The sequence below is a fragment of the Microcebus murinus genome, chromosome 13 (assembly GCF_040939455.1).
Source record: "Microcebus murinus isolate Inina chromosome 13, M.murinus_Inina_mat1.0, whole genome shotgun sequence".
NCBI classification, from domain to species: domain Eukaryota; kingdom Metazoa; phylum Chordata; class Mammalia; order Primates; family Cheirogaleidae; genus Microcebus; species Microcebus murinus.
Window position 1 is genome coordinate 24,524,098 of NC_134116.1, and position 21,299 is coordinate 24,545,396.

At 34.9% G+C, this 21,299-nt stretch overlaps 1 protein-coding gene across 1 annotated transcript in view; it reads right to left on the reverse strand.

The window, feature by feature from the left end:
* Nucleotides 1-21,299, reverse strand: part of GPC5 (glypican 5) — a 1,282,273-nt gene that overhangs the window by 1,228,659 nt on the left and 32,315 nt on the right. The window contains exon 2 of the mRNA XM_020290272.2: nt 11,559-11,720. Within this exon, the coding sequence (XP_020145861.2) occupies nt 11,559-11,720 (162 nt within the window). The remainder of the gene's footprint in view (nt 1-11,558; nt 11,721-21,299) is intronic.

A 21,299-nucleotide genomic window follows, 5' to 3' on the forward strand; every position in this document is an offset into this window, starting at 1 on the left:
GCAAATGTGTGAGAATTACCACCAAGAACTTCACAATGGAGTGCCAACAGCCTGAAGTTTGTCATAGACCCTTATTTGCTAACAGAGCTATTGACTAATAAAGTATTTTATTTCCAACTTTTATGCAATCATGTTATATCTTTTACAATTAAAATATATTTCTCATACACAAAGTCATGATTTTGATTATGTAACTTTATTCAATGTTGTCTCATTATATGTATTCCCCTTCAATGCTCAGTTTTATTATAAATTTCACTCAAGTTAATTTATTTGTATAATTTACTTCTTTATAAAGCCCTTTACTTTTAAATTATGCTAAATATTGGTAAAATTTCATTGTGTAGAATCATGAGTTATTCTATCAAAATTAATTTTATTTTCATATCTAGATATATTTTATTACAGAAACAACATTTCTATCACTTTACAGAGCCAGACAAAAGACAGACATTGTAAATCTCCTGGCTCTTTCAAACTATCACTATTCTACACAGTGTCAAAGATTAGCCTCCACTGGAGCCTCCTAAGTCCCTGTCACACCAACCAATGTCCCTCTTTCATTGAGAATTTGGGGGCAAGAAGTCACAGGTTGTCCCTCCAACTCTACCAACAGACTCGGAGATTCCAGGGTCAATATGGAAACCCATAGTACAGCCTGCCCTTCTCTTTAACTCCACTACACTTGAGGCACCTACCCTACAGACAAAACTTTGATATATTTTACCACAATCAGACCTCTCTCTTGGCTTCAATTTGCTTCCTACTATGTGCAGTGGCCACTACTGACCATAATATATCCAGAGTCTGGCCACTTCTTACCACTCTATTGCCAAGACCCAGGTCAGCATCATCATGATGTCTCCTCTGGATTATTACAAGAACCCCCTACCTAGGCTTCTTAGGTCTACCGAAACCCCTCTACAGGCTATGAAAGACTAGATAACAACTAGATAGAGTAATTGTTTTGAAATCAAACTACACCTCTGGTAAAAACTAAAGCCTAAGGGGCCCTGTAAGATCTCTGTTGCCTCTGTGACATCCTTTCCAATCACCCCCCCATATCATCCACTGGGCCCCAGCCAGGCTGGCATCATTGTTGCTGCTCCTCTGACACCTGAGCCTGCTCCTGCCTTAGGGCTATTCCCTCTCACTGGAATGTGTTTTGCCCAGATATCCACATAACTAATTCCTTCCCTTTCTTCAAATCTTGGCTGGAATGTCACCTTTCCTTGACTATCGAATATAAAAATCGCAACCCTCCAGCACTCCCATCCCCCCTCACCCAGTTCTATATATTTCTCCAAAGCATTTGATATGTTCTAACTTGCATCTGTATTTTGTTTGTTTGTTTTCTATCTTCCATGGCTGAAATGCAAACTACTAGGACCCTGACCTTTGTTTCATTTACCGATTCATCCAAGCACTTAAAACAGTGCTGGCACATACAAGTTGCTCCATGAATATTTGTTGGATGAACTAATGGATCTCCTGTACATTTCACGGTACCTTCCTAACCATGTATCAGCACTGCTATACTCCCTGGCACTAAAAACAGGTAAAAACAAAATCAATCACACTGTGATGCATACTGGTTTTACTACTAATTAGTTGTGTCCAACGTTAGCCTTCTAACTGGCTTTTGGTTATATCCTTCCTCATTTCCAACAAAAGCTATTTCAAACCATACACATACTTTCTATTCCTTTTCATGGCATCCACTATAGCTGCAGCAGAGTTCACTGTCCCTAAGAACACTGTCCTTGTGGGTGGTCACCCAAAAAATGTAGTGCTCTGACAAGGCAGAAGGGAGAACAAAATGCTGTCATTTGACACATAGCATAAAAACAACTATGTTGAAATATTACACATGATAAACTGTCATGAGATAATAAGTAAAGGGTGAAAATACATTATTGAGTTTTAAAATAATTTATTAAATATTTTAATAGTATCATTATTTTATCTTTCCTGTAAAAATAATTAAAGCAAAGTGACATCAACCATCTTAGATAAAATGTTGTAGGGTCTTAAAAGACATAAAACTGTAAGTTCTCCAAATACTGGCAATGTTATTTTTTTAAACTAATTAGTTCCACTGGATACTTAACAGGGGTAAGTCATGCTTCCTAAAACTAAATATGTTGGCACAAAAACAACTATTAAAAAATGTCCTATCAGAAGAATTGGTAAATAATTTTGTACCTCAAGATATATTTCAACAAAACTTATTCACAAAATTTATACTAGTAATAGAATAGTAATAATTCATAAGATTACTACTCACTTTTACTATAATTTTGCTCTTCACATAAAATATATTTAGATATATTCAAATTATCCCTCAATCTTTGTTTTTCTACTACTCTCTTATAAATAGGGAAATACCCTACTTTCAATATTAAAACTTTTTACTGTATTACTGTACAGAAACATTAATTCTAAGACATACATTCACAAAATATATACATTGACATTGTTGGCAAAAAACAAAGGGCCATATTGAGATATTAAGTGCATAGGCTAAACTAGAAAACAAAAAGACCATAAATTTCATTTTTTGCAGCACATAAATTTTGGGGGGTGTTTTTTGTTTTTGTTTTTTTGTTTTTGTTTTGAGACAGGGTCTCACATTATAGCCTAGGCTAGAGAGCAGTGGTGTCATCACAGTTCACTGCAACTTCAAACTCCTAGGCTCAGGAGATCCTCCTGCCTCACCCTCCCAAGTAGTTGGGACTGCTGCACATGCCACCTCACTAGGCTAATTTTTCTATTTTTGATAGAGAGGGGGGTCTTGCTATGTTGCTCAGGTATGTCTTGAACTCCTGGTCTCAAGTGATCCTCCCACCTCGGCTTTCCAAAGTGCTAGGATTCCAGGCATGAGCCACTATGTCTGCCCAGCAAGCAAGTTTTAAATATCAGTATCAATATAATGGTTAACTTTGTTAACATAAGGTCAAAGATTTTTTTAAAGAATTCATAAATACTGAATTACAAAATGAGTGTCATACTACACAATAGCTATATTACAACTTTCCTTTGAGGTATATTTCTACGCAATATTTTGAAAAATGCTTTTGTAATTCAGCTGATTTTATTTCTTCCTTATTTAGTCATAAGAAAAATAAGAAAAAAATCATTTAAATAAAATAAATTTGGGGTTTTAGAAAAATTCCTGATTAACTTTATTTTTGCTTTTAGAAGTAAATACTCCTAAGATAAATCAGCTTTGCTAATAATTGTTTATTTCTTTTCATGGATTACTAATAGTATAAAAGTCAATATTTCAAAACATAAAATGTAATCAATTTAACTAATACTAAAAATAAATTATATATCTTGTATATACTTTATAAAAGATTACTATACTTTGTATGTTTGACTTGGGAAATTCATTGCTCCCAAAATATTATCTAATAGACAACAAGGTGATCAAAAAGTACTCAGTTTACATTCAGCCTCAGACATATATGGTGGTTATTTAATATTTCTGTGCTCATATAATAAATGGAAGAACATACATTTGAATATAGAAAATAGATGGAGAGATATTACTGGAAGATATATTATCTCACCATCTAGAGATGAGAGTATCACACAAGACAGTGGGGGGTTTATGGGCCAGAAAAGTGACATAAGGATGGTGGCTTTGTGCGTTCGTAATAGAGGGCTGAAAGACTTGCAAACACAGAAATCAATGTTAAATTTGAAATCATTTGTGATCTTTAGACTTTGTCTTCCTTTATCACCACTATCTCATAAAATTTATTTTACTCGTATATCAAGGTGAGTGTGTATGCATGTATGTCTGTTTGTGGAGCTGGAAATTAAGAAAAAAATTAATACTGAGTTAATATGATAGGAAAGAGAACACAGCAAATAAAAAAAGCAGGGGAGCAGAGGTAGGAGTAACCATGTGACTGCAAGCCTTGCAGTGTGCAGAAACCTTATAGGAAGCTTGGATTTCTATTGTATGCAGAAAGAAATTTGAATTATTTTAGTTAAAACTTTAAGATCTGGAAATCCAAGGTGAAATCTGTGCCTAGAAAAAATTTAAATACATACACAACGTAACATGGTACATATCCTCTAGGTCTGTATGCATGTTCACATGAAGTATTTATAAGGGAAATTAAATACACAAAATAAACAACTTCATGAGAAAAGACATTAAGACTCCCAAGTAATCAGGGAACTGCACATTTTGAAAACAAGATATCACTTCCTATCTATTGGTTCAGCAAAACTGTTTAAAATTCTGACAATACTAAATTTTGAAAAGAATGTGAAATGATGACAACACAAAAACTACTAGTGGGAGTTTAAATTGATTCAGCTACTTAGAAGAGCAATTTCAGTAAGTATCTAATAAAGTTAACAATACACATAATCTATAAATCACGATTGTACTTCTATGTATAAGCTCTAGAGAAACATGTACCCATGGAGACATGATCAAAAATGTTCCCCAAAACATAGTAAGTACAAAAATATATTGGAAATTATTGAAATGTCCATCAATAGGAGAATGGATAAGTGTCATATATCTATAAAAAAGAATTTTATAAATCAAATTAAATAGATGGATGATATAGACAGATAGATTGATCCCAAAAGCATACCTAGTTGTAATCTCCTAAATATCTTCTCCTTTACTCAACACATAGGTAGCTTTCAAGCATCATCTCTCTGATCTCCTATGCAAAAGTAAGATTAAACTAATATAGACATGCCTATACTCCCAGCTACTTGTGAGTTGGAGGTGGGAGGATCCCTTGATCCCAGGAGCTTAAGGCCAGCCAGGGCAACATAGAGAGACTCCATCTCTAAAAAATAAAAAATAAACTAGGCCGGGCGTGGTGGCTCACGCCTGTAATCCTAGCACTTTGGGAGGCCGAGGCGGGCGGATTGCTCAAGGTCAGGAGTTCAAAACCAGCCAGAGTGAGACCCCGTCTCTACCAAAAATAGAAATACATTAATTGACCAACTAAAAATATATATACAAATAATTAGCCGGGCATGGTGGCGCATGCCTGTAGTCCCAGCTACTCGGGAGGCTGAGGCAGTAGGATCGCTGAGTCCCGGAGATTGAGGTTGCTGTGAGCCAGGCTGATGCCACGGCACTCACTCTAGCCTGGGCAACAAAGTGAGACTCTGTCTCAAAAAAAAAAATAAATAAATAAATAAATAAAAATAAAAAAAATAAAAAAATAAAAAATAAACTAATATAAAAATGACAAAATGATAAATATTTAATTACACATCAACTCATCTTCTTGGCAATAAATGTACAGTTCTCACATTGAAATTATTTAACTGAATTTTTTTTAATATAAAATCAAGAAAGAATTGTTTGGCCTGATATGAGCAAGTGACAGTGCTTGCTAGGCAAGATTACCCTAGCTATAGGTGATATTATCATAACTATCATCCGTCAGAATTGAAACAACTTGAAGTTTCTTCTTATAGTATAAAACATAAATTTGTAAAGGGAATATTATCTTAGGTCTATAGTTAATATTTTTTGCACTACTGATAACATTTCAAGCAAAGTAAGTAAACTTTATTTCCAGCTGAAAAGTAATTTTAACTCTTGCAACCTTTATCTAGACTACAGGAAAATTACTCATTTTTCACAATTAATAGCAGCCTGCTGACATAGATTCAAAAGAAACAATTTTTAACATTTCAGAGATAAAAGACAGTTGGATAAAGCCCAATTGCATTGATAGCTGCTATATGAGATAACACACTAAACAATGTGCTGCCTAAAATTGAAGGGAAAAAAAAGTGCAATCACATTTGGAATGCCATTAACAGAAATACTATAATATGCTCCTTTCTAGTTTATAAATTAAGAAGTTAATAATCATATTGGCATATTACAAGTCTGAAGGAGCCAATAAAAATAAAATACATTTAACATTTGGACACTCTGTACAATCTAAGCACCTGATAGTGCTGGTACCTAGTAGGTACTCAACATATTAAATGTATCAGTAGAGAAATAAAAGAAAGAAAGGAAGAAAGAAGAAAGAAAAAGGGAGTGAGGGACAGAGGGAATCTCTCATTTCATTTCAGAATCATCTTCTTGCTAAATACCATTCATCCACTCATTTATTCATATAGTTCATTTAATTACATTTGCTGAGTATCTGCTCCAAGTGCTAGAGAGAGAGCACAACAAACAAGTCTCCCCAACACTGCCAGCCTAAAGCTACCTGCTTTCTTTTCCTTGATCAAGGAATTCTTAGTGTTGGAAATAGCATTATTCCTTTATCCTTCCAAGGACTAACTATCCACCTCTGTAAAGAATAGCTAAAATGAACAAAATAAGATTAATGTACTCCATGCTTCATATTATAACATTTATATAAACCTGTTTATCCTCCTATGCATTAATATATTCAAATATTAACTATATCCTATGTCTTTTACAATATATATATGCATACACCCTTTACTTTCATAGCAGCTATATACTAGATATATATTTTATAGTAGCTAGTATCTGTTAGCACAAAAGAGAAAAATCCACAAATTATATTCATATTCTCATTCACTTGCTTTTTAAAATAAGATATTTAATTTTGAGCATATTCCTATATTTCATTAAAAAGAGGAATGTATTTTTTACTAAATTTCTGAATCTAACATTTCAACCCAAGACGACTAGCTTGTCAATCTTTCAAGTACTCGCGATCAATGAATAAAAATGTAATTGACCAAGAAAATAAAATTGTAAAACAAAAATATTAAACAATTCCTATTCTAAATAACACTTACCACTCAGACTTTTGCAATAATGTTCATTTTCTTAAATGCTATATATAAAAATAGACATTTCCAAAATAAAGACTTAGTAACTACCATATATTTTAGAAATATGTGAACATAACTGAAGTTGAAAGAAGTAGGAAAACATATATTTCTAAGGAAAGATATAACTTTTTAACTATCTTCCCAATGTTTAAACACAACACAAGCTTCCAATAGTGTTCTCCAAAATATTCCTTCATTTCATTTTTAAAACTGATGCTGAAATTTTTATATAGTTTTAAATTACAAAGCTAAATTTCATTATCTTATTTGAATGGAGTTTTAAAACTGACAGATTTGAAAGCCAAATTAAGCACACTGCTTTTTTAGAGTAGATGACATATTCTCTGTCAATTTTCCCTGTTTCTTCATCAGTCACACCATACTTCCATATGTAAATAAGTAAAACATTTGTAAAAATATTTCCAAAATATTTTTAAAGTAGGAAATCTCACACTCATAGTAAAACAGCCAAAGAGAAACAAACTCTTATATTATCCCAGCTGTTCTGCTTTATTTATGAACATTATTAAGCTCCTGAAAATGAAGAAGAGTTATTGCCTGCACTGTGACAAAGCCAATGTTCCTCTTTGCAAACAGCACTACTTATTTATGAACAGTAACAGACATAAGGATAACAGTTTGTTCCTTCTACCTTATAAAATGTGTGTGTGTGTGTGTGTGTGTGTGTGTGTGTGTGTGTGTGTGTGTGTGTGCAACTGCCCTTAGGATATAGTGAAGTCCCAGGTCATAATTATAGGCCCTTCTAACAACTGATTTTTGTTTAGCTGTTTTGTCTATTTTAAGGAAACCTGACTGAAGTACACACAAATAAATGTCTTAAAAGAAAAAAAAAAAAATAGAAGAATTGTCCCAGAGACTGATTCTAGCCTAACTGGTATATACCTAGGCAGTGTACTCCAGAGCTGAATATGAATTGTACATAAGATAATCTTATGTCTCTTCTAGCACCAGTTGCCAGCATGGCTTCCCTCTCTCCTCCATGTATTTCCAACCTCCCAGCCTTTATCTAACAGTAGCATGGGCTCCACTAAATCCTTAAATCCACAAACCCAAGTGATCATCCTCATTGGCCATCTTTATTTTTATTTTTTATTGTTTTTTAGAAACAAGGTCTGGCTCTGTCACCCAGTCAGGAGTACAGTGGTGCAATTATACCTCACTGTAGCCTCAAACTCTTGGGCTCAAGTGATCCTCCTGCTTCAGCCTTCCAGGTAGCTGGGGCTACAGGAAGGCACATGACACCATGCCTGGCTAATTTTTAAAATTTTTATTTCATAAAGACGAGGTTTTGCCATGTTGCCCAGGCTGATCTCGAACTTTTGGTCTCAAGCAATCCTTCCACGTTGCCTTCCCAAAGTGCTGGGATTACAGGGTGAGCAACTATGCCCATCTCCAATGTCTTTTATAACCACAATATCACTAACAAGACAGGTTAATATTGTTGAAATAAAAATTATAAATGAGATATTTGAAAATGAAAAGATCAAAATCTACTTGTACCATTTGAGAAGTGAATTGATTTCTCTATTAAAAATTTCTCTCAAGCAGACTAAATTTCCTAATAAAATGTGTTGGCTTCTTTCTTATAAAAACAAAGACTTTAAATTGTTTTCGGGTATTTTAATTGCACAGAAACTAGACGAAGGGCATTTTACTTATTAATAAAGTAACCTGCTGAGTTATGATACAGCAAATGTGATCTTTCATATTGCTTTTAGCAAACATTTAAGCTTGTTTTATGGAAATAAGCCTAAGGCTACTTATTCTATTTAATAAATTAAAAATGAGTATTGTAACAGAATTTGGTTCCAGTAAAATTAGCCTTTAAGCAAATTTCTTCTAAATCTGTCTTGCTTTCTCATGATTCTTAAATAAAAGTTGACATTCCACAAGAAGAAAAAATGATAATTTATTATAACAAATCATATTTAAGAATGACTCTACACTTTTAATTTTTATAATTCATTTTTAAATAAACAGCAAAACAACCTACTGAATACAGTAGGTATAATTTATTAAACAGAAAATAACAAAAGTTTTCATTAATTTACCTGACACTTTGGTAGACAGAGACAATCATATACCTTAACATGTATTTCTACTACTGAGATGGTTATTACTAAAGTTTTAAGTAGCCTCAATCCATCTTAAAAGTCTAAATATTCCAGGTCTCCCAATATTTTGAACTTAATGTGTTCTATCTCGATGAATTTGTCAAAGAATATGTGAAAAGTCTGTTACAGTATCTTTGAAGACAAAAGTGAATGTTAACTAACATCAAGTGCCTATGTGTTAGTAACTGTTGGCACTTTCTTTCACCTATGTAATTAATGCTGCTATCTAAAAAGGCAGATTACTATAATCCCAGCACTATGGGAGGCTGAGGTAGGAGGATCGCTTGAAGCTAGTAGTTTGAAACCATCCTGGGCAATAGTGAGACCCTGTCTCTACAAAAAAATTAAAAAATTAGCCAGGTGTGGTATCATGCACCTGTAGTCCCAGGTACCAGGGAGGATTTGCTTGAGTCCAGGAGCTCAAGGCTGCAGTGAGCTGTGACTGTGCCAATGCACTACAGCCTAGGCAACAAACAGAGCAAGACCTTGTCTCTAAAAAAAAGAAATAAAAATAAAAAGTAGGTTACAGTTGTCATGATCTTCTTGAGTCCTGTATTCTTACTTAAGAGAAATTTAGCTTTGACATTAAAAAATGAGAAATCATAAGGAAGCTTCCCCTCTTTCAAAATCTTTAATGCGGGGATGAAGAGAGGTAAGGGGTGCAAACATACATTTAGAGGAAAGGTATAAGTGCTGTTATTCGACAGGAGAGTGGAGTGCCTATACTTAACAACAACATAATGTGTATTCCAAAATAGCTAGAAGAGTGAACTTGAATTGTTCCCAACACATAGAAATAATAAATACTCAAAGCGATGGATACCTCAAATACTCTGACTTGATTATTACACATTCTATTCATGTAACAAAATATTACATGTACCCCATAAATATGTAAAGTGTTATGTATCAACAAAAAAATCTGTAATGATTCTGTCAAACTCAAGTTGACACTTTAAGTTTTCTTCAGTGTAAGTTCAGCTCACCTTTTCAAGCATACAACTGAGAACCACAAATTCCCTGTTTTGTGTTCTGCACAGACAGATCTACTCACTGCCCATTTACCTCCTAAATTCATATTTCATACATACATGTACACAAAAATATCATTTTCATGACAAATAATCATCACATAACTTTTTGTGGGTAGTTAAAGCCTTCTAATTCAGCCATTTGAAATCATGAATCTTGGTTTAAAAATGCATATCAATAAATTTTCCCCAACAATTTCAAATGAATAAATCTCATTACAGAAATAAAGGTGTCATCTAAAAAAATCACTAAATTAATAACATCTTAAGCCTGACATTTCAGTTTCTATAAAAAATATCAATTCATCATGAATTACATTTTAACTCAACTTAAATTTACTCTGATTTATTGTATTTATTTTATTTAGTAAGTGTAGTTTTAAAAATTAATCAGCCCTGTGATTTAGTTATGTATGTAAACAAAGTGAATTATTTAAATAGATTGACATTAATATACTTATTAAAAAGGGAAACAACAGAAGTTATATTCTATGTTGAACAAAAGCAATACTTTTGTTTGAAAGGCAGTATAATCCAGACATTTTCATTCTAGTCATATACAGAATAGCTGATGCTTTATAAAAGGAAAAATAAATTAAGCTATTTTATTGGAGTAATAAGAAATTTTATAGAAGTGATGACTAAAATAAGAAAAAGTTCATCTATTTTTCAGTGTGCCTTGTAATTTTATAACCCATTAATTTTATTTCTGAACATATTGTTTGAATTAAGGTTGAGTTCTGGTCTTAGATGACCCTTAAACATCCAATTAATGTTTCCTATTTTACTATTTACCAGACTTGCCTGCACTTTGATATATTACACACTAGTGTTCTTATGAAAACCACATGAGGTTGCAGGAAGAAAATATTAATACAGACAAGTATTTCTTCCAATCATATTTTTTAAAATAAGTCCATAATTACCTATTAAAAGCAATGAGATTTTATGTTACAGAATATTTTTTCATGAAATCTAATAATTATATTTATTCATATGAAAGTAAAACTATGGATCAGAATATTAGGGGACCTGGAAGAACCCTATAGAGGCATATATTTCCAAGAATCATTTCACTAGTGTAACAATTTCTCCACTACAACTCAATATACATCCCCAGGATGACTTCAGAAACAAGTTTTTTTTCTTTTTTTTTTTATTACAGCATATTATGGGGGTACAAATGTTTAGGTTATGTGTGTTGCCTTTCTCCCCCTTCCCCCCTGAGTCAGAGCTTCAAGCATGTCCATCCCCCAGACAGTGCACATCGCACTCATTATGTATGTATATGCCCATCCCTTCCTCCCCACTCCCATCTGCCCGACGCCCAATAAATGTTATTCCTATGTGTCCACTTAGGTGTTGATCACTTAATACCAATTTGATGGTGAGTACATGTGGTGTTTATAGAAACAAGTTTTGAAGGTTAGAAAAAGCTAAAATCTCATTTTATACCAGAATACTACGTAACTACAAGGAAATGAACCCATTCAAGTTTACCAGTATAACCATCATAAGCCAATTATATAACAAAGCTGGTTCTTAGTTTCAGAACTCAAGATATATTTACCTTGAAAAACAGCTGCATTCCGAGATATTAGAAACTTTAATGTAGAGCTGGATGTTTGAAGCACCTGCTGCATATCTTGGCGGGCCACAATTTGATATCTCTCCTCCATCTTCCTGGTGCAACATGTAGGTTTTTTGGATACGCAAACCTGAAGATCAGGTCCTGAAACACACATAATATTTTCAAGAGTGGTTATCTGTCCATTTAACAAGCATCATGTTACATACCAGGCATTATGATTGGCGCTGCACACAAAGGGTTCATGTTCTATGTGAAGAATTGATTTACTACAGCACTTGCCATAAGAAAGTTTATCTATTGTTCATTAACAAAACCATGAACAAAATATTCCAAACCATAACTCTTTGCTTAAATATTTTATTAACTTCTCGGCCAAATATTAAGTATGCCCACTCAAGAAAAAGTAAATTATTATGTAAGTACAGAGCTAAATCAGGGAAAGTTAAAACTTTTTTACTCACTTTATTAATTCAGCCAAAATTATTTGAACTAAATATTTTAGAGATTTATGGGGGCTAAAACAATTATTTTTCCTGAGGAAATGATACTGAACATCAAATAAAGATCAAAAAACTTCACCTGCTTTTTTAGCCCCCATTATATTTGTGCTTCTTATGGAATAAACTATCTTTGCAATAATGATACGATAGGGGATCGAGGCCCCCATGGGCCCAAACCCAGTATCCAAAATTATATTCACTATATAGCTGGCTAGAGACAATTCCCAATATTAAAAGCACTTTTTAGTTATATAATCATATTTGGAAAGGTCCTGTGAAATGTAAAGTTATTACACATATTTAAGAGTTGTAGTTACAAAAAAATACCACATTTGCTAGTATGATTAACCACTCTCCTCCTGGGTAGAGACCCAGGGCAAGCACCTTTATCCACAGAAGATATGCTAGAGGAAAAGAGGAAAAGGCATGAAGCATGCAACAGTGCCTAAAGAGGAAAACCCCAACGGGAGCACCATGGTGTGAGCCCCAGGGCATTCCAAGCCTACCTAGATTTTATGTAAAGCTCAGGACAATTTTATTTGCATGGCCTAAATAATAGAGTTATTCCTTTATTTTACAATAGGAAGAAGAGTTGTAGCCCTTAACGTCTAGGAAGTGTCACAGCTCCCACTTTAGCTCTTCATCGACCAATTTTAAATCAGCAAAAGTAAAACACATTCGCACTCACACACAAATGCATACACATAACAGCCACCTTTCCAGCTCCACCTGCTCTTCCACAGAGTTGGCCTCAGGTCTCATATTTCCAAAAGTTGATGCCAGGTAAGATCAAAACATTTAAAATCGGCTGGGCATGGTGGCTCACACCTGTAATCTTAGCACTCTGGGAGGCCGAGGTGGGAGGATCACTTGAGCTCAGGAGTTTGTGACCAGCCTGAGCAAGAATGAGATCCAGTTTTTACTAAAAATAGAAAAATTATCTAGGTGTTGTGGCATGTACCTGTAGTCCCAGCTACTTGGGAGGCTAAGACAAGAGGATCGCTTGAGCCCAGGAGTTTGAGGTTGCAGTGAGCTATGATGACACCATTGTACTCTAGCCCAGGTGACAGAGCAAGACTCTGTCTCAAAACAAAACAAAAACTTTTTTTTATTTCAGCATATTATGGGGTTACAAATTTTAAGGTTTCAAATAATGCCCTTTCCCCTCTCCCCCCACAAGTCTGACCTCCCAGTGTGACCATCCCCCAGACGGTGCACATCTCACTCATCATGTATGTATATGCCCACCCCTCCCACCTCAGAGCTTCTTGCCAACATGAGAGAGCAAAATTTCTAATAATTTTAGCTTTAGTTTGTTTAAGTTAGACAAATAACAAATGACAGAATCTGAGCATTTTACAAAGTTTAAGAAGCATAAAATATTTACGTGTCACAGTAGGTAACATTTTGGCAATTGTTTTTCACTTATTTTGCCTAAAGTTGTACAAAAGAAAATTCTACTTCAAAAAGTAAAATGGATTCAAATAAAACAAAACTATCTTCTCAGCTTTATTCCTAAATGGAATGATTGAGCAATGAGCATTCAGAGAAGAGCAATAATGGAGATTGGGGGAAAGAACCAATGAATAAATATTAAAGTATATAACCATATTAAGTGTGAGAAAGAGTGCTGGGGAATAAAAAGAATGATGATGATGATCATAATACGTCATTGCAAATATCTCACTGGAATTCAAATATCTTAACACCATTTGCTGGACTACATTGCTAAACAAGGAATGTGTTGTAAGCTCCCTTTCCTTCATTCCCCTCCAGACATATCTCCAATAACACTGGCCATTGTACTCTTCCCTTCATACTCTGGGCTCATTTCAGTTCCCTGTTTTCATCAAGCTCCCTCTTGCCACAGAGCCAATCTCCTCTCACTACTTCCCTCTGTCTGGGACACCCTTGTCTTACCTATTCTTACCCACCCAGGCAGCAAACACACACCTTCACCTAGTACATTCCCACCTATTTTTCTTTAGATTATCACTCAGTCTTCCCACGGGAAACTTTCCTTAACCTCTCAGACAGCTCAAGTCCCTATTACATGTTCCTAGAGGGCCACAGACCTCACCATTGAACTTATCATGGTTGCAACTTTATATCCTTTAATGTGATGAGTAAATAATCAGTTCCCCAACCTATACTATAAAGCTCCAAATGGAGGATATTTTTGTTGATTATTATACTCTCATTGCCAAGCACATTGCCTAATATATCATAAAACACTCAATTTTCATTCATTAAACCAATAGTTAAAAATCTTCCATGTATATGCATTATCTTACTTATCTCAAGCCAAATCAAGACTATAATTCAAAGGTTTACTTATCACTAACTGGCATGTTTTCATCAGTATCACCTATAGGATATGCTTATAACGAACTTAGATTTGGAGTCACAGTACAGATGAAAAACAATTGACAAGAAACCAGTTCCCTAGCTTGCTACCTCAGTCCAAAAGACAGACAAGATAAACTAAACAAAATCTTCAGGGAAATAACCATATCTTACATTCTGCTCACAGTATAAGCACAAAAGACATACTAAGATATTTGTTGATAAAAGGCCCAGGCAGCAGATCTCATGTTGTAAATAGAATAGGCATCGTAAGAAAGGAAAGCTAGAGTGAACACAGATACTTTATAGTAACAAGAGTACCTTAAAGAGATTTCAAAGTCTGGCTTCAAGAAACATGGCATAAAGTATTCCAGAATGCTACGAAAACAGCAAGAGTACACAAATCAGGAGTAACAGTCATGTTTCTAAATAGTAAAATCAAGCTCTGCAAATAATAAAACAATAAAAACAAAACAAATTTAAAATAAAACAGTAGGCTCCTCACAGAAGCAGCCTTCAAACAGAATTGTGGGGGTATTTCTTGACTTCTCACTCAGAAGCAGCAGCATTGATTAATATGTAATATGTCTTTCTGTCTGTTCTCTAGCATAAGAAATTGTGGCAAACATCTACCATCTACTATATTTTTATGATATCCCCACAAACTTCAAAATACAAACTGGATGGGGAGAAATCAGCAACAACCATAAGATCTTCACAGTATCAGAATTAGGAAGGGCAGTAGGTAGAAGAAAGAAGCAAAGAGTAATATCTGAAGGACCTGAGAATAGGAGAACCCCTAAATAGCGAACAAAATTCACATAAAGCACAGCAGACTGATTTGAGAATCCAGTAGTCCACGCTTATCCACCAGTTGGCTTTCTGCAGTTTCAGTTTACCTGTGGTCAATCGCAGTTTGAAAATACTAAATGAAAAATTCCAGAAATAAACAATCTATAGCTGCAGTTCTGAGTGGTATGATGAAACCTTACATCATTCTGCTCCATCCCTCCTGGGGTATGACCCATCCTGTTGCCCAGCGTTTTCCAGCTGTAAGTGCTCCTGCCAGTTAGTCAGTTAGCAGCAACCTCAGCTATTACAGCAACTGTCGTGGTATCACAATGCTTGTGTTCAAGTAACTCTTATTTTAATTAATAATGGCCACAGAGTACAAGAGTAGTGATGCTAACAATTCAGATATGCCAAAGAGAAGCCATAAATTGCTTTCCTTAAGCCAGAAGGTGAAAGTTCTTGACTTAATAAGGAAAGAAAAAAACATTGTATGTCAAGTTTGCTAAGACATAAGTTTTGAATCTTTTATTTGTGAAATTGTGACGAAGGAAAAAGAAATTCATGCTAGTTTTTTGGGGGGTTTTTTGTTTTGTTTTGTTTTGTTTTGTTTTGTTTTTTTCATGCTAGTTTTGATGTTGCCCCTCACACTGCAAAAGTTATAGCCACAGTGTGTGATAAATCCTTAGTTAAGGTGAGGAAAGTATTCAATTTGTGGGTGGAAGACATGAACAGAAACATATTCCCTTTGGCAGCAGTACAGTGTTTAGGTACCATCCCAAGGTTTCAGGCATCCACTCAGGATCTTAGAATATATCGCCCATGGATAAGGGGGACTACTATTGCAGCTGAAACCAGGAGCATTTTGCTCTTTCAATTATTGAATGTGTGCAACAGACCCATAATAGAAAAGAATGAATGAACAAGACCAATACTGACCCCTTTAAACTCTCAAATCTAGTAGGGCTCCGTTGCAGGATAGAACCCAGCACAGAAGAGAAACTTCTGGAAGTGGAATCAAAATTCAAAGAATAGGTATCCAAGAGACAGAGAAAGTAGGAAGGGAATAAATCTGGAAAATCTCAGAAAACAAGTGGCCACATTTTCAGACACTATACAAAATCAATAGAAGAAACGCCTCAAAGTTAGAAAAGTTATTCTGAAGCCTCTTTCAATCTAAATGCTCAGAAAAACTCTAACTTCACATAAAATGAATAACAAAAAAATACTGAGGTCAAATCTCACACAGAGCTAGTACAATAAAGATGAGAATAAGGAACAAAATAATATCCTACAGACAAAGAAAGCATCCTAGAAATATATGCCCACCCCCGAAGAAAACCCAGATCAAAAATGTAGTCATACTATTTGAAAACAAGCTAAAAGACAATGGCACAAAACATGAAAGAACAACATAAATCAGAATTAGGAAAACTCACATATGAGGAGACAGTACTCAGGGAAGAACTAAAGATGAAAGAAAAAAATTCTAAATGAAGACCCACTAGAAGGAACACAAGAGCCAACCACACAAAGATAATGTCTTAAGAGAAACAAGATGAAAAATAAGGATTTTGAAAAACTAAAAAAAATGAAAAGATTCGAAACATAGTGACAGCAAATATTAAAGAGAGGTACAGATAATGTAAGCTCCTGAAGACAGAAACAGGATTTAAGTACTGAAAGCTATAATTCATGTTATTCTGAAAATGTAGTGAGTATAATATGGGATAAAACAAAGAAATAGTTATAGAATCTTCAAATTCTATTCTCTAATTCTATCCTGTATCCTTGAAAATCAGGATTGTTAGTGTAGAAGAAAGGAGATACAGACATAATAAAGAAGAGGTTAAGTAAAACTAATCTTGAGTTTGAATGACATACTAATACGAGCTCATGAAGAATTTTAGCTTTAAAAAGTATATAATTCCTAACTTCACTAAAAAGACCTAGAAACAATGACTAACTAAATAGCAAAGGTCATCCCTCATGCCCAGATTATGGTCTTGAAATACCATTTCTCTCAAAAAGAAATCAAGGGCTTTTTGAAGAAATAGCTCATTCTAGGTCTATGGCATGAAGTATATAATACAACACAATAGCTAAACATCTTGTCCACCAGATAGCAAAGAAACTATTCAATAACTACTAGGGTCATATCAAAAGAACACGGGAGCTGTGTTATTCTACTTGGGCTGCCATAACAAAATGCCACAGACTAATGCCTTAAACAACAGAAATTTATTTTCTCACACTTTTGGAAGCTATAAGTCCAAGATCAAGGTGCCAGCAGGATTGGTCTCTCCCTGGCTTTCAGATGGTCATCTTCTCTGTGTTCTTACATAGCCCTTTCAGTGTGCATGCATACTCTTGATGTCCCTTCCTCTTCTTATGAGGACAACAGTCATATTGTATTAGCTTTATTAATGGCACACAGAATAAAGGGCCCTTGGTACCAATACATGAAGATCAAGATGTATTCAGGTTTACCAGAGTGAATGTTGCATTTATGAAATACCAAATGCTCACCAAAAGAAAATAGGACCTTGGAATTCACAGCAGAAAAAATGATATTGGTAACCTTGCTCCTCTTACCTTTTCTGAGAATATATTCTTGCCATATGTTCTGAAACTGACAGGAGTTCATGAAATGTTACAATAGCAGAAGTGTCTTGACTGAGTCCAACATAATCCTTCATCCAGGTAGAATAAAAACCACTTAAGTACATGAATCTACCAAGAATCATGCCAGTGGCATTGAATCTTCTGAAAGCTAGCCAGCATCTGTTCCCTCTCCTGGAATTTCCTTTGAAAGTCTACCTCTTCCCCACTCATATAAAAGTTATTTAGATGAGATTGATGTTCACATAAGGATGAACCCTCATCCTTATGTTTGGCTAAAACATAGTATCCTATCTTGTCAGCACAATGATTGATTCAAAATTAGCCAATAACAAAAAAAAATGCATGGAGATATTTTCTGAGTCCCTCAGAAGAGCAAAACTTTCTCTATTCTGCTGGAACTGAATTAGATGGTGCAAAGATGCAAGGTTCACAGATATCATAGTCATCTTCCAGCTCAATGTGAAGTATGGATCTACCATAGGCTCTTCTATCACCTACAATATAAAGAAATCTAGCCGAAGCAACAGTAATAATATTCCCCAGAGTAATAGCAGACCAAACCATTCTACTTTTTCCTATGGTATATTCCAGAAATTCACAGGAACTTTATACTAAACAGAGGTTCTGACAACACCCTTTTAATGGCTGTGCTAGTTCCCTGACCTGACATGGAAATAAACTATACATGTAGAAAACAAGAAGTGTTCCACCTCCAGTATGGCTGTGCTATCTTACAAATAACAACTATAAACTCTGGAAAAATACAACAAACTTGAAAGCCCAAGAGAGTGAACAAAAGATGAAAGATTCTGGAGGGAAGTCAATATTTGGAAGGAGAGAAAAGTGTGGGGTAAGTTTCTCATCTCTGTGGCTTTTAGCCCAAGAAGATTCCATGTTTAAAGTGACCCAGATTCCAACAGAAAACTCAAAGTCCTTTTGGAATAAAGAACTGAAAAACAGAGATCAGAGCAATCGTAGCTTCTAGAAAGTGGAGGAGAAATACCAAGAGACGGTCAAAGAATGAGAACCCCAATTTCTGTATGTAAACTCTGCCCAAGTCTCTTACTGAGCCCTGAACCATACCTCACATGACTAGAGTAGCCTGTAAGCAGCCTAGTTCTTGGCAAACTAAGGATGAAAGAATTGAATGAAAATTATAGTTGATGCCCAAGAGACACAGCTGTCATTCTGAGTCCAAACCACTTAAATTTCTCCTAAGACAAACATATCAATACTCTTTAAAGGAATATAATAGAATCCAGAGTCACAATAACATAACATTCAAAGTATACAGGAGACAACCTAAAATTACTAGAAATACAAAAAATCAGTGTAAAATGACTCATTTACAAGAGATAATAAATTAATGCCAACCTAAGATGAGCCAAATGTTAAAATTCACAGAGAAGGGCTTTAAAACATCTATTATGATTATGTTCAATTAGTTAAAAGAACTTAAGTTCAGAAAAAAATTATAGGACAGGAATTTTCCACAGGGGGGAAAAAAACAAAATGGAAATTCTGTAACTGAAAAATATAATATGTGAAATAAAATTTCATAGGATAGGTCCAGGCATGGTCTCTCACACCTGTAATCCTAGCACTTTAGGAGGCCAAGGCAGGAGAACTGCTTGAGCCTGGGAGTTCAAGACCAGGCTATGCAACAAAGAGAGACTCCGTCTCTACAAAAAACGTAAAAAAAATAGACAGGCACAGTGTTGCATGCCTGTAGTCCTAGCTACTTTGGAAGCTGAGGTTGGAGAATCGCTTAAGCTCAAAAGTTCGAGACTGCAGTGAGCTATCATTGAGCCACTGCATTCTAGCCTGGGTGACAGAGTGTGAGAACCTGTCTTAAAAAAAAAAAATTGTGGATGGGCTTGAAAGCTGAATAGAATTGACAGAGAAAAGAGTCAGTGAACTTGAAGGTACATCAATAGAAAATATCTGATTTAAAGAAGAAAGAGAAAAAGATTTTATTTGTTTCTTTAAAAATTCCTTCTAATTACTATTTTGAGAATCAGTATTTCTGTATTGCAAGTGAGAGTTAGGACTAAGGTAAAAGTGATGAGAGATGGTTAGATCAGACATATATGTATTTAAGGTAGACGATAACTTGGAATAGATGTCTTAGATCGGATCTGGCAGATGAAACAGAGAGAGGAAGCAAGGATAAGCCTTATACTTTAGCCTGAGAAACTGGATGAATAATCAGTACGATCAACAGAAAAAGGCACCACGAGGAGGAACAGGCATGCAAAGAAATAAAGAAACTCAGCTTTGAAAATAAAAAGTCTATTAGACATTCAATCAAAGAAGTGGAAATAATATTTGAATATGAAAGTCTTGGGCCAAGGAGAGAGATTCAGATTGAAAATATAAATTTGGGCATTTGAAACACATGATGATATTAAATATTAAGCATTTTGATAAGATCATCTAAGGAAAGAGTTTAGTTAATGAAGTGTTCTTCAATCTTAGCACTATTGATACTTAGGACTAGATAATTCATTTTTTGTTGGGGAGCTATCCTATACTCAGTAAGATGCTTAGCAGCATCCCTGAACTCTACCCAGTAGATACCACTAGCACACACACTTGCACATGTGTGCACAGGCATGTACACACACACACACACACACTAGCTGTAACAATCAAAATGTCTCTAGACATTGCTAAATGTCCCCCTTCGGTATAATCTCCCCCAGTTGAGAACCATTGGCCAACACAAAGCCTAAGGCATACCAATATGACATGGAACAGAGGAGGAACTCCTTGAAGAGAACCTGAGAAGGAGCAGTCAACAAAGCAGAAGGGAAAAAAAAGAACTTGAGAAAAAGTGCGATTCCCTGCAAGTGTTTTAAAAAAGGAGAGTTCATTTATATTTGGGGGAAGCAGCCTCATTCAAGAAATCTGTGTTTTTCAAAGATCTGGAAGCATCTGGGATACCATTTTGGTTATTTCCTTAGCTCTAATTAGATAGCTACTTCATGAGCAATCACGTTGCATTTGAGATCTTGTTAATTATAAGGAATAATCATAAGGTCAGCATAACTCATTGAAAGCTGTTCTATCAAAGCCTGTTTAACAGTTTTAATGTTCATTCCTTGTAACTTCTGCCTATCCCAGCTATAAAGGCTGCCTGATAGTCCCTAACACCACCCTGCATCCTCAGCTTTCCTGAACATTATGTGTACTTAATTGATACTGGTTCTCTCTCAAGGCTACAAGCTCCAATAGAATAATGACCACCTCTGCCTTGTTTCCAAGCATATTGTAAGTAACTAACACAGTGCCTGGCACAAAGGTCTTCAGCAAAATACTGATTTCCCTCCCTTTTTCCTTAGCTGCTCATATAATATTTTGTAAGAAACCTAAGGCAGTGCTGTCTTCATTCAAAATTAGATAGCTTTAAATATATTAATATATCTAGGAAGAGCATATTACTAAGGATATCAAAAAC